Source organism: Culex pipiens, chromosome 1, assembly GCF_016801865.2.
Source record: "Culex pipiens pallens isolate TS chromosome 1, TS_CPP_V2, whole genome shotgun sequence".
NCBI classification, from domain to species: Eukaryota; Metazoa; Arthropoda; class Insecta; order Diptera; family Culicidae; genus Culex; species Culex pipiens.
This window is the reverse complement of record NC_068937.1, coordinates 10,015,311-10,028,824: the sequence shown is the minus strand read 5'-3', so window position 1 is coordinate 10,028,824 and position 13,514 is coordinate 10,015,311. Positions and strand designations below refer to the sequence as shown.

The 13,514-nt window shown below is 34.4% G+C and overlaps 1 protein-coding gene across 3 annotated transcripts in view; it reads right to left on the bottom strand.

The window, feature by feature from the left end:
- The window catches only part of LOC120413279 (telomerase-binding protein EST1A), a 239,731-nt gene that overhangs the window by 220,804 nt on the left and 5,413 nt on the right, over positions 1-13,514 (bottom strand). For 2 of the 3 annotated variants that reach the window (XM_052706611.1, XM_052706612.1), the window contains exons 3-6: positions 13,372-13,514; positions 13,259-13,291; positions 1,623-2,904; positions 1,446-1,556 (exon numbers count right to left, since the gene is read on the bottom strand). In XM_052706611.1, the coding sequence (XP_052562571.1) occupies positions 1,446-1,556; positions 1,623-2,904; positions 13,259-13,291; positions 13,372-13,514 (1,569 nt within the window). The remainder of the gene's footprint in view (positions 1-1,445; positions 1,557-1,622; positions 2,905-13,258; positions 13,292-13,371) is intronic. The other variant, XM_052706613.1, reaches the window with a different exon arrangement.

Sequence of the window (13,514 nt, the reverse complement as noted above, 5' to 3'; positions counted from 1 at the left end):
GGTAAGTTTCAAAGTATAAATACTATAACAAATCACACAATATCGCATTTTTTAAAGTACTCAAATTTCTATAATTTGCAATATGGGTCAAACGATTCGAAATTTTGCATGTATTTTAAATGTTTTATAGTTTTTTGAATGAAATACTTTAATTTTCACAAAATACCTTATTTTCTAGAAAATACTCAAATTTTTATGATTCGCAATATGGTTATCAAACGATTCCAAATTTTGCATGTATTTTAACTGATTTCGAGTTTCTTCTATTGAACAAGCAGGTAAAATTTTGCTTCGTTTGATACCCATATGGCGAATCATAAAAATTTCAATATTTTCGAGAAAATACAGTATTTTGTGAAAATTTAAGTATTTCATTCAAAAAAGTTTTAAACAGTTAAAATACATGCAAAATTTCGAATCATTTGATACCCATATTACAAATTAGAAAAATTGGAGTACATTCAAAAAAATACGGTATTTTGTGATTTTTTTGGTATCTATACTTTGAAACTTACCATATTATCAAAAAAATATTTACTAAGAGGTAGCTTCGAAATTCATAATTTGGTTGGTTTTAGTCAATTCAAGAAATATACACAGAAAAAAAAATCATGGTAAAATTTCATCTACACCTTTTAGGTCAGAAAAAATGTGTAATTTTACCTCTGAAAATGTGTAATTTTACCACTATTCTGGTGTAATGTCGCTTTTTCAATCTAAATTGAGGTAAAATTACATCATAAAAGAGGTTATATTCAACCTTCTAAAATTACACCTTCGAAATTTACACAATTTTTTGCTGTGTATTAAACATAAGTTATCGTCCGCTATTGTCGATGAAATTATCCCCGATAGAATTATCGGAATAACGATAACGATAGATTACAAAAACAAAAATTAATAAAAATCAGATGATTCATAAAAAAAATATAATGAAAATTTGTGTCAAATGCGTCCAATATTTAATAAGATTTTTAATAGCATAAATAGCCTTTTCATTTTCAAAAAGATTGAAATAGTGAAAGGAACCTCAATTTAAAGTAAGTTACTAAAAAGATAATTGAGTTAATTTAATTTGAAAATTGTTCGACATATTAAAAAATTACCGAGGAGTAAGAAAATAATTTTGAAACAAGTATTTTTGGGATTCCCGACTTTTCCCGACTTCTTGACAAAAAAAATCACAAATTCCTGACTTTTTCCCGATTTTGGCGGATTCTGGCGAATCCTGCATTTACGTTTTGATGCGCCGAGTAGCAACCAAAGTGTGCAAACTGCAACGGGAAGTACACCGCAAATTATCGCGGGTGTTTTGTCTGATTTGGCTAGTTTTCCACAACTTTGTATGGGAGTTATTGTTAGAGTCCACAATCAATCACCACATTGTTATTACTCAAACTTGACTGTACTAACTTTAAACTAAGAGTAAATCTGGCAACACTCACCTTCTTCTTCGTCTCGTTGAACAGATCCATGAGACTTTCGCGCGCCGACTCGAACGGATTCGACGACATCAGACTTCGCATGTAAAAGTACACGGCGTCAATTTTACGTTTCTGAAAGAAGAAATCAACAAATTAAATTGCTAAATTTAACTAAAATTCTTGCTGAAAACAACTCACAGCGTAAACGGAAAGCAGCGCCAGCTGGTTGTACGGCCGGCCATTCTTGGGCAGAATCTGCTGCGCCTTGACGTACCACTGCTTCGCCTTGCGGAAGTTGTTGGCCTCGTTGACCTGCTCGCGGTACCGGGCCAGATCGCCCAGGAAGAGGAACACTTTTTGGGCGGACACGAGCGCCAGTCCGCACTTGAGGCCCTTCGTGTTGGTGGCGGCGTTCGGGCCGATGAACTTTTCCAGCGAGAACACGAACTGTTTCTCGAGGAGGGTGAGGAGGTGCTCGAAGAATTGCGTTCCGTTTTCGATGATTTCGAGCGCTTTCTCGCGGTAGTAGGCACGATTCTGGGGGTCCGGGTCTTCCGCGAGGAGTTTTCGCATGTGCTCGATGATGTTGTAGTAGAGCAGCTTCCAGAAGTGGTGCTCCAGGTTGACGTCCTGCGAGAAGCGCATCTCGGACAGGAGGAAAGACTCGAGGAGGCGTTGGAGTTCGGTCCGGATGGCGACGTAGACGTCCCACTCGCGGAACAGGTTGACAGAGAGGAGCAGCTCCTGGAGACGGGCGTCGGCGCCTTCAAGCTGACGGACCATTTCTTTCTTGCGGAGCAGGGCGGCTTGCGGAGACGTGGTGTCGTACCAGGCTGGTCGAGCACCGGGAGTCGCGTTGCCACTGGTCACGCGCTTCCGCGTCTCACCTTCCAGATTTTCCGGCGGAACGTAGTTCCGCGTCTGCGCAGGATTCACCATAATCGGCCTGTCCGGATTCCTCGGATCGAACAACGCTCTCGACTCTTCCCTCACGTGCTCCTCTCCCCGCTCCGTCGGAATCTTCGGCGGCAGCACCAACACCCCCGGCCCCTTCTGGATCCCAATCTGCTCCTCAAACTGCTTCGTCATCTCGGCGATCTTCACGTCCGTCTTGTCGCCCTCCATCCCCCTCCAGTTGACCGAATCATTCCGCGGCCCTCGCTTCTCAACGCTGTTGTCCCGGCTATTGCTGAACCGCCCTTCGCCCTTCCGGTGGCCCCAGTACCGGTCCTGACTATTCTCCCGGTTGTTGAAGTGCTGCTTGCCACCGCGACCTCCTCCGCCACCACTCCGCCGATCAAAGTTGCCACCGCGATCCATGCTATTTTCGCGGCTCATGTTGGACGACTGCGAGTTGCGACGGCTGCGGCCCCCACTGCTGCCGGGAGGGCCGCCGCCCTTGGGTGGGTACGGCACCTTGAAGCTGGGACCCGATTGCGGATGGTGGTCGTCGTAGTAGTCGTTGCTGGAGCGGGAGTTGCTGGAAGGGGGGTGGAATTAAAAGATATTTTGTAATTTTATATTATAATTATTATTCTTTGAATCGTAGGGGCCATCCATAAACTACGTGAACACTTTAGAAGGTGGGGGGGAGGGTGCACGTGTCCACGTAGTTTATATATGGTTCCGTAAATAAATATTAAACTTATCTTAACATTCGCACAATAACAAAGCAATTTGAAATTAAACAAGATATTACTTATAATAAAGCAAAAATAGCGGATCGCGATATTCAGATAGGTAAACCCAAAGCAAACTTCGCTTACAGTCAGTGTTAACCAAGCATTGTAGACTTTGTTAACAGCGCTTTTGCCAATCAATGACGAGATCTACTCGTCTTGCCTACACTTTGATAGATTGTCAGTTCAGTTTTAGAGAGAGTAATTTCCATCGAGATTTAGGAAATTTAATCGCAAAAAAATTCTAAAAATTTCAAGAAATTCATCATTCTTACTTGGGAGGTAAATTTAAGCAATATGTATTGGTTATATTATTTCTATTTAATATTTTAAATAGTTAGCTAACGAACCTTTCAGCCATAAAGACTCGGCTCATAGACTCAAACATAAAAATTCAAAAAAATAAAAAGTTAAAAAATTGAAATTACAGGCCACGGTATCAACATTTGAATGAAAAAAGTGTTTTAAAATGCATTACACATCTGTCCAGTTGTTTTGCAATGATAAGTTTCCGAAATTTCTTAGTATTGACGAAAATTTTTATTTTTTCGAGAAAAAAAAGTGTTTGCGGTGATGTACATTGGAATTCCATAAAAGTTCAAAATATTTTCAAACGAGCCCAAACATGCTGAATATGGTTATCAATGCAGAATAGAGCATTTTAGATTGTTTTCAGTTAATTAGACCTCTACTTCCATTTTTTTGAAAGAAATATTTTTTGCCTCCTGATTTTTTGGACCAATTTTGAAGGGAGGGGGATGGGGGACATAAACTTTAAAAAAATATTCAAAACGGGCTTAAAATATATTTCGTCAAATTTTAAAATCCTCAAATTTACTGGATCAAAGATCGAAAAACATCACAAAATTTCAAATTCAAAGTTTAGAAAATTCTAAGATTTAAAAATAAAAAATTTCAAAAAATGTAAATCCATACATTTTACAAATCAAAAATTCTAAAATTTTATAATTTTTTTAAATTTATTTTTTTAGTTTCAATTTCAATTTCAAACACTACACTACTGCTTCAATTGAAAAATCCAAAGAATCTAAAATTCTAGAATAACCTTGGGAATTACTCATTTCCAAAATCAAAACATTCTAGAATATTAATATTCTAAATTTTTGAAATTTTTCTAGCTCGATGAAAAAATCTTTTCTTTTTTGAAGAAAAATACTAAATTCTTAAACACAAAATTTAAAACAAAAATCAGCAATTTAAAAAGTTTACAATTCAGAAAAAAGGCCGTTGCAAATATTTTTGAAGTTAAAATTAAAAATTCTAAGACTTGATGTCAAATCAAATCAAATTAAAAATCAAAAAATATAAAATCCATCGATTCTAAAAACTTTAAAATCTTAAAATTTAAAATTTTTAGTTTCAATTATGAAATTCTCCAATTTCAACTAACACTGCAATTCCAAAATTCAAAGGATCTAAAATTCTGGAATTACCTTGAGCATTACTCATTTCAATAATCAAAACATTCTAGAATATTGAAATTCTTAAATTTTTTGAAAGTGTTAAGCTCGATGCAAAAATATTTTCTTTTTTGCAGGAAAATACTAAATTTTTTGACACAGAAAGTAAAACAAGAACAATTCATAAATTTCGGAAATAAAAAAAACAAAATTTCAGTTTTAAAACTTTAAATATCCTCAAATTTACTGATTCAAAAGTTTATAAAAATCATTAATTTTCGTATTCAAAGTTGAGAAAATTCTAAGATATCAAATTTCAAAAAATTAAAAAAAAATATTAAATCGATCGATTTTAAGAACTATGAAAATCCTAAAATTTAAAATTTTGAGCTTCATAAGCATAAGCATAAGCATAAGCATAGGTGCCCACCCGCAGTTGCTACTCCGTTATTGACCAGGACCTCCAGAAGTTACATCCACGAGCCGTGGAAGATGAGTGGGTGCTATCTTTCCTCGCTTCGCAACTTCTCAAAGGCCCCTATCATGCTGATCAATACCGGCGCCGGCCACGACCAGTGGTAGGGTCACGGGGAAGTGGATGGGAATGTTAGTCCGATACTTGAGTGATAGAGACCGCCCAATCGACTGCTTCTCCGACAAAGTATCTCATGAGTTTTGAGGGGGTTAGTAGATGGGTATGAGGTCAGGATTCACGAGTGGCAGTGATGTGACCATGAGCATTTTGTTTATCGGTTGATTTTTTAAATCTTAGGCAGCCGGCTGCGGAAAGATAGATAATTGATTATTTAAAATGATTTATTTTTATCGTACGCGTGCCAGCCGAGCAGTAGTGCTATGGGCTGGACTTATCAGTATATTTTTACTATTTTTACAATTTAGATAACGCGAGCAAATTTCAAAAATAGTAAATAAATGACGCTTTACTCTTCATAAAATCGATAGTTTGATGAGTTAATACTAAAACTGAAAGTTGGAATAATTTTTTACGATCATTTACGACGAAAATTATCGCGAAAAACCGGACTGTGCGTCCCCAGAAGCACTGCACTTATGAAGGCATTATTCAATTATTATGACCAATCACCCCATGCACACAAACAGCGACACAAAAGAGACGAAAATTATCGCGAAAAAACAGGACTGCGCGTCCCCAGAAGCACTGCACTTATGAAGGCATTATTCAATTCAAATTTAAAATTTTGAGCTTCAATTATGATATTCTCCAATTTCAACTAACACTACAATTCAAAAAATCAAAGGATCTAAAATTCAAGCATTACCTTGGGAATTACTCATTTCAAAAATCAAAACATTCTAGAATATTGAAATTTTGAAAATTTTAAGTTCGAGGCAAAAATCTTTTCTTTTTTGCAGAAAAGTACTAAATTCTTAAACACAAAAAGTAAAACAAAAATCAGCTATTTAAAAAGTTTACAATCAGAAATATAAAAAAAATCCAAATTTCAATCCTTAAATTTAAATTTTGAGTTTTAATTATGAAGTTCTCTAATTTATAAAAAAAAATACTTCAATTCAAAAATTCGAAGATTCAACAATTTTGAAAATACTCATTCCAAAAATCAACTTCAGTTTTTTTATTTGTGAACTTAAAATTTCCATTCTTAAGTTTTAAACTTCTAAAATTCAAAAATAATCAATATTGTTCTAACGTTTCTATTGTTTCAGGTGGTTATCATCATCTGACCTGAACGTGGCAAAAATGTTCTACGAGTTCTACGTGAATCAATGTGAAGTATCGGATACCGAACCCGTACATTACAATACGTATCGAATGATTTTCCGTACGTTCAAGTTGGGCTTCATGGAGACCTTTGCAACAAATGCGAGCAATTTCATCTACAACCAGAAAAAACGAATGTAAGCAAAGATTACAGAGTAAAACTAAAAGAACTAATCTTATCAACTCTAATCTGATTGAACTCGCGAGAATTGACAAGAAACCTCTATCAGGAGAAACTAGCTGATTTGGAATATCTTCATTGTCAAAAAAAACCCCTAAACGAGGAAGAAAATTCCGATATGGAACTAGAGGATGATTGAATTACAGCGAAAAGCTACGTACAGCCAAATTTATGTAAATGTATTGATAAATAAACGATTCTAAAACATGTCCAATACGTTTTTATTTTGCAAAAATCAAGTTAATTACGCATAACAGTGGCGACGACGCCGGATTTTCACAGACGGATCGAAAGAATATGATGAGACCTAACCAGTAGCCGAAGAAGAGTTGTTGTATCTACCAAAGACGGCAGTGGAAGTGTCCGTTGAATCTGGTACCAGCTCGACGTAGGCCGCTGAGGTCGTCGAATTTCCAGAGAAGAGATATCTCCATACAAGAGGAGCCAAAAATGATCCAGTTGTGCGTAGATCTATGACACAAATTGTGGCGTGCCATTCTAGTTACTTGAATCTTACGTCCGAAGTAGAGATTATGTCTGCAACTCAACAGCTTTCTGTTGCGTGGAAACAGTAACATGCCGTGCGATACTATTAATGCCAAAAATTCTAAGGTTCCAAAATCGTAGAATTTTAAAATTCTAATATTTTTAAAATTTTGAAATTCCTAAATTTTAAAATTCTTCGTTCGTTTTCGTTTTCGTTTTACGGAGCAAGGTGGGGGACGCGGCCTCAAGTCAGTCCAAGTCCGGTCTCTTGAGGAAAAAAGGGTAGTGGACGAACTAGTATTGCATACCAAATGAACACCACCGGAAGATATAGGGGATCGGGAGGGGGAAGGTGAAAGAAAATTAGTGTAGGTGTGAGTTGTAAGAACTTGGATGACTTGAGCAATTACGTTAATCTAAGTTTGAAACTGAATAAATGAAATCTGAAATTATAATTAAAAGTAAAACTGCCTGGAAGAAACCTATGATGTATTCCAAATTTAAAGGAAATAAAAAAATACTAGAGAACAAAAGATGAAAACTAACTTGTCTAGGGAGTATAAATCCGGCCTTTTTCTGAGCCCCGACCTGTCGCGTCCGTCAGTAGTCTTGTCGTACATAACAACTAGAAACAGATCTGCCAATGAAATATTACACTTCGACCAAATCAACTAATCCAATTATTCATCTACGGAAAACTAGCTAACTTTAATCAACAACCTAAACTAAACAGTCTGAAAGTAAATTTAATCTCAAATCCACGATTTGTTATTACAACGCCAAATAAGGTAAAGGACCTTGTTTTTTAACCAGTCTTGCCGCTTCCAAAAACCAATAAACATAAATGAACAGTTCATATTTTACAAGTTGAACACTCGTCATTAAGACGACTATTTCGTGCCTTTCATTTCATTAGGGCATAAAGCCTTGCAAACAAGAGTGCATCTCTATCACTATAAACTGTCATTTGAGTGAATAAGACACACTCCTGTTCACAAAACCCATGTGTCCTTTGAAATGTTAGGCTCCATTTGATCGTCAAGGCTCCAGTAGACCCTCGATTCGCAACAATGGTCGATACAACCATAATCCGAAAACCGTTAGTTCAACAGATTAACGAGTTTTGTCCGATATCATTACATTATTGATTGATCGAGACTCTATGGAAATTTTGACATACCAAAATGCTTTGTATTATTACTGAAATGGAAGTTTAAAATTTATGCACGTAACATATTTTTAAATAAATTTCAAAATCTATTCTATCCTACAATGCCTAGAAGAGGCCTCTGTTTCTGTTGTGAGTAAGCGCTGGTTTCAGAGTTCATTTTTTAATTTAAAAGGGGTGGGAGACGACTAATTTGCTTCATGAACTCCTACTCGGCCTTGGGACCACCTCTTAAGACACTGATGGCTCCTAGCTAGGAATTAAACCTAGACACAGCGTCGAGGCCCGCTTCGCATGGCAAAAATGTTGGCTGGGGGGAAGTGAAATTCCTAAATTTTAAAATTCTTCATTCTGAAACAAAAACATCTAAAATTTTAAAATTTCAATGTCTAAAATTCTAGAGTTCTAAAATACTACAATTCCAAAATATTTAAATATAAAATAAAAAAATCTTAAATTTTTAGATTTTGAAATTCAAAAATTTTCAAATTCTTAATTCTAAAGCAAGAAAATTCAAAAATTAAAAAAAATTAAAATTTTCCAAAACTACGATTTTTAAATATTCTAATTTTATAAAACTTTAAAATTCTTAACCCTCTACTGCCCAAATTTTTTTTTCGAAAATTTTTATTTTTCCCGTGTTCAGGAGGTCATTTTGAGCAACTTTTGTTCTACGAAAAACTTCACTTTTCTTGTTTTATGTTTTTCTTGTTTTATTTTTAGTATTTAAATTTTTATTTATCTTGTTTAGTTTATGTATGTTTTTGGTAGTATTTGGCCTATTATAACACCTTCTATCATTACATTTCGCCTATCTAATTTTTTCATGTTTTTACAGCCACTTTTTCAATTTTTTACTTGTTTTTCATATTTTCTGCTATAGAATGACACCACTATCATTTAAATTGTTAAAAAATGCGTAGAGGCATAGTCTGGGACACTACAAAAATTACTGCACACTTATTTTTACTTAAAATATAGGAAATGTTAGTTAAAAACACAGCCAAAGTTGACCCCTAAAAAAATTACATTTTCAAAATCATTGGCAAAGTCACATAAAACAAGTAAAACTTCCAACCCTAAAATTAACTAAAATTTTAAGAGTTCTTCTTTCCAATGCATTTTAGAGATCAAAAATTGGTTGAAAAATTGTTTTTTGGCGATTTTTCAGATCGAAGCCCGTCTAAAGGCGGGGTTAGGTTGTAGAGGGTTAAAATCCTTAAAATTCTTAAAATCCTTTAAATTCTTAAAATTCTTAAAATTTTAAATTTCTTCAAAATTCTTAAAAAAATTTAAAATTCTTATAATTCTTAAAACTCATAAAATTCTTAAAATTCTTAAAATTCTTAAAATTCTTAAAATTCTTAAAATTTTTAAAATTCTTAAATTTCTTAAAATTCCTAAAATTCTTAAAATTCTTAAAATTCTTAAAATTCTTAAAATTCTTAAAATTCTTACAATTTTTAACAATTTTTACCATTCTTAAAATTCTTTAAATTCTTTAAATTCTTTAAATTCTTTAAATTCTTTAAATTCTTTAAATTCTTTAAATGCTTTAAATTCCTTAAATTCTTTAAATTCTTTAAATTCTTTAAATTCTTTAAATTCTTTAAATTCTTTAAATTCTTTAAATTCTTTAAATTCTTTAAATTCTTTAAATTCTTTAAATTCTTTAAATTCTTTAAATTCTTTAAATTCTTTAAATTCTTTAAATTCTTTAAATTCTTTAAATTCTTTAAATTCTTTAAATTCTTTAAATTCTTTAAATTCTTTATTCAATTCAATTCAATTCGGTTTTATTGGTGAATAATCAAGATACAATCAGTTCTTTTGCAGTTCATAACAGAGTTTTGGAGTTCCTTTCAGCTGTGTGTTGCACCATAATCCATTTTGGAACAATTATTTCTATAACTATGGCACTAACAAGAGCAAGAAAAATTTAAAAAAAAAACTTGCTAAAATTACAAAGGAAAGGGGAAAGAAAGAGAAAAAGCTTATAACTACATCACAGTATTTTATCCTTTGTAGATGTGCTTGATCATCAGCTCCCCAAGGGCTAGAAATTGCTCCGCCTTGTTACGGCAGGTCCGAAACCTCGACATCATCTCCCCCGCGAGAGCAAAGAACTCTGGCAGGGTGAAGAGATCTTCCCCGGTGACTTCTTGCTGGGCCGCATTGCCGCTACCGGCAGCGACCACGCTGGCGAACGATCGCCCCCAGCCAGGAGGGAATGCTGAGTTGTCCGCGGGAACCGTACGCTGCCCAGCAGCCGGCACGGTTACGCTCGTACTTCGCTGAGGAGGATGGGACGCTGCTGCTTTCTTCTTCCTCTTTTCCTGCTCCTCGAGGTAATGTTTTCGTGCACTGCATCCACGGTAGTTGCTGGTATGGTTACCTCCACAGTTGGCGCACTTGATGCGCGCCTTGTTTTGCTCTGCCTTGTCTCCCAGGTCCGCCTTGCACGGCAGTGCACACGCCTCAGAGAGGTGTGTTTCACCGCACTTCACACAGCGGGGCGGAAGGTTGCAGTTCCGCGAGCCGTGGCCGAATTTCTGGCAACGGTGGCATTGTGCTGCGTCCGACGGGTTCTTTGAGTAGAACCGCCAGTTTACCCAAAACCCGTCCAACGCCTTAGTTCGTCGCAGGTCTTGAATCTTGACGGTGCCGCGGTCGAAGTACAACAGGTACAGTGTGTGTGTACCTGTGACTGTTGTCTTCCGCGAGAGGACTTTTATGTCACGCGGCGTTATTCCAGCACCCGAGAGGTCCTTCTTGAGGTCGGAGATCGGGCGGTCTTGGTACCCCTGCAAGACGACCTTAACGGCTGTCTTCTGCACGGGGTCGAATGTGTAGAACTTGAAGTTTTTACCCTTCAATTTCTCCACAACCAGGTCGAAGTTCTTGTTGTCAAATGTGTAGACTTGCACTGACGACTTACCGATTTTCAGACAATATCCGAGGCCTTCCAGCAACTCGTCAATATCGTCCACCAACGTGTCCAAAACAAAAATTGGAGGTGGTCTACGTTCCTTTGGAGAATTGTTCGTTTTTGGCGTCGGCACTTTTTTCCGTGCACGACGATCGTCATCGTCGTCGTCGGTAGTGCTGCTACTGTCGGTGTTGTTGTTGTTGTTTTCTTCGTCGTCGCTCAGCATCTGGAACTCGTTCCTGATGGGAATGTTGGCGGATGTTGATGTGCCACTGGTCGTGGCACCGGAGGTACCCGAACGGGTTCGCACTGGTGATCTTGGAACATATCCGGGGTGTAGTAACTTTTTGTCGATTCCTTCTGCGCTCACGCTCCCCTGCGCGATGGCGGTCGACACGGCGTTGGTTTGTTTACCTTTTTGCACACGGCCGGTAGACGAACTTCGCGGGTTTTTCGAGGCCGCACTCGAACTGCCACGGCCACGGCCGGCCTTTGGCATGCTGCAGGAGCAAACTCGCGGGTAATCACGGTAATTTACGGCGAAAAAAATCGAAAAAACGATGGAGCACTGAGCACTTGACTGCTGCTTGCTCTCGTGCTTACACGGAGGTGTTTAAATTCTTTAAATTCTTTAAATTCTTTAAATTCTTTAAATTCTTTAAATTCTTTAAATTCTTTAAATTCTTTAAATTCTTTAAATTCTTTAAATTCTTTAAATTCTTTAAATTCTTTAAATTCTTTAAATTCTTTAAATTCTTTAAATTCTTTAAATTCTTTAAATTCTTTAAATTCTTTAAATTCTTTAAATTCTTTAAATTCTTTAAATTCTTTAAATTCTTTAAATTCTTTAAATTCTTTAAATTCTTTAAATTCTTCAAATTCTTTAAATTCTTTAAATTCTTTAAATTCTTTAAATTCTTTAAATTCTTTAAATTCTTTAAATTCTTTAAATTCTTTAAATTCTCTAAATTCTTTAAATTCTTTAAATTCTTTAAATTCTTTAAATTCTTTAAATTCTTTAAATTCTTTAAATTCTTTAAATTCTTTAAATTCTTTAAATTCTTTAAATTCTTTAAATTCTTTAAATTCTTTAAATTCTTTAAATTCTTTAAATTCTTTAAATTCTTTAAATTCTTTAAATTCTTTAAATTCTTTAAATTCTTTAAATTCTTTAAATTCTTTAAATTCTTTAAATTCTTTAAATTTTTTAAATTCTTTAAATTCTTTAAATCCTTTAAATTCTTTAAATTCTTTAAATTCTTCAAATTCTTTAAATTCTTTAAATTCTTTAAATTCTTTAAATTCTTTAAATTCTTTAAATTCTTTAAATTCTTTAAATTCTTTAAATTCTTTAAATTCTTTAAATTCTTTAAATTCTTTAAATTCTTTAAATTCTTTAAATTCTTTAAATTCTTTAAATTCTTTAAATTCTTTAAATTCTTTAAATTCTTTAAATTCTTTAAATTCTTTAAATTCTTTAAATTCTTTAAATTCTTTAAATTCTTTAAATTCTTTAAATTCTTTAAATTCTTTAAATTCTTTAAATGCTTTAAATTCTTTAAGATCCTTAAATTCTTTAAATTCTTTAAATTCTTATCATTCTTAAAATTCTTAATTTTAAAATTATTAGTTTATACAAATTTTAAATTCTAAAATTTTTAAATTCAAAAATTAAAAAAATCAAAGTTTTAAAAATTTAAATTTTTAAATTCTGAAATGCTTATGTTTTGAAATTATAAAATTCTTAAGTTCTAACACTCAAAAATTCTCAAATCGGATTTTTTTTTATTCTGAACATTAATAATAGGAAAATTTCTAAATTTTAAAAATCGTAAGTTCTAAAATATTAAAATTCCTAATTTAAAACATTTTAAAATTCTGACGTTCTAAAATTCTTAAAATTTATGTTTTTGATTTTTTTTTTATTTTTAATTTTTTTTAGATTCTGGTGCATCCGAGAACTGTTGAAAAGTAATACAAAGCATGAAAGCGGCCAGCCCTATTGCCTTGTGTTTACCGCAGAGAAGATTCTGAGAAAAGATCACTTTTAACAGAATCTACAGGTGAAGAAGGATGCGTGGACATACCGTACTCCAATATATTGGCGAAATGAATTTTATGGAGTCAAAATGGCTCAAAACAGAATGTTAAAAAATTAAAATATTTAATTCTAAAAATACAACAGAGAATTCTAATTTTTCAACTTACGCTGGTCCTTTCAACTTTTTACGGTTTCCATTTCTGCTTTTCCAAAATGTGCAGCATGAATTAAATTTTATTTAATACCTCAAACAAAAAAAAGACAACCGTTTTGAACTCACCTTCGGTTCCGCCTCCGATTTCTATTGCTACTGTTGTTGCTGTTGCTGTTACTGTTCATGTTGTTATTGATGTTTGCGTTGCAGTTCATGTTGCTAGCAGTCTTCTCTTGCATCGCTTCCCGCTCCACGTCGTCCGCCCAATC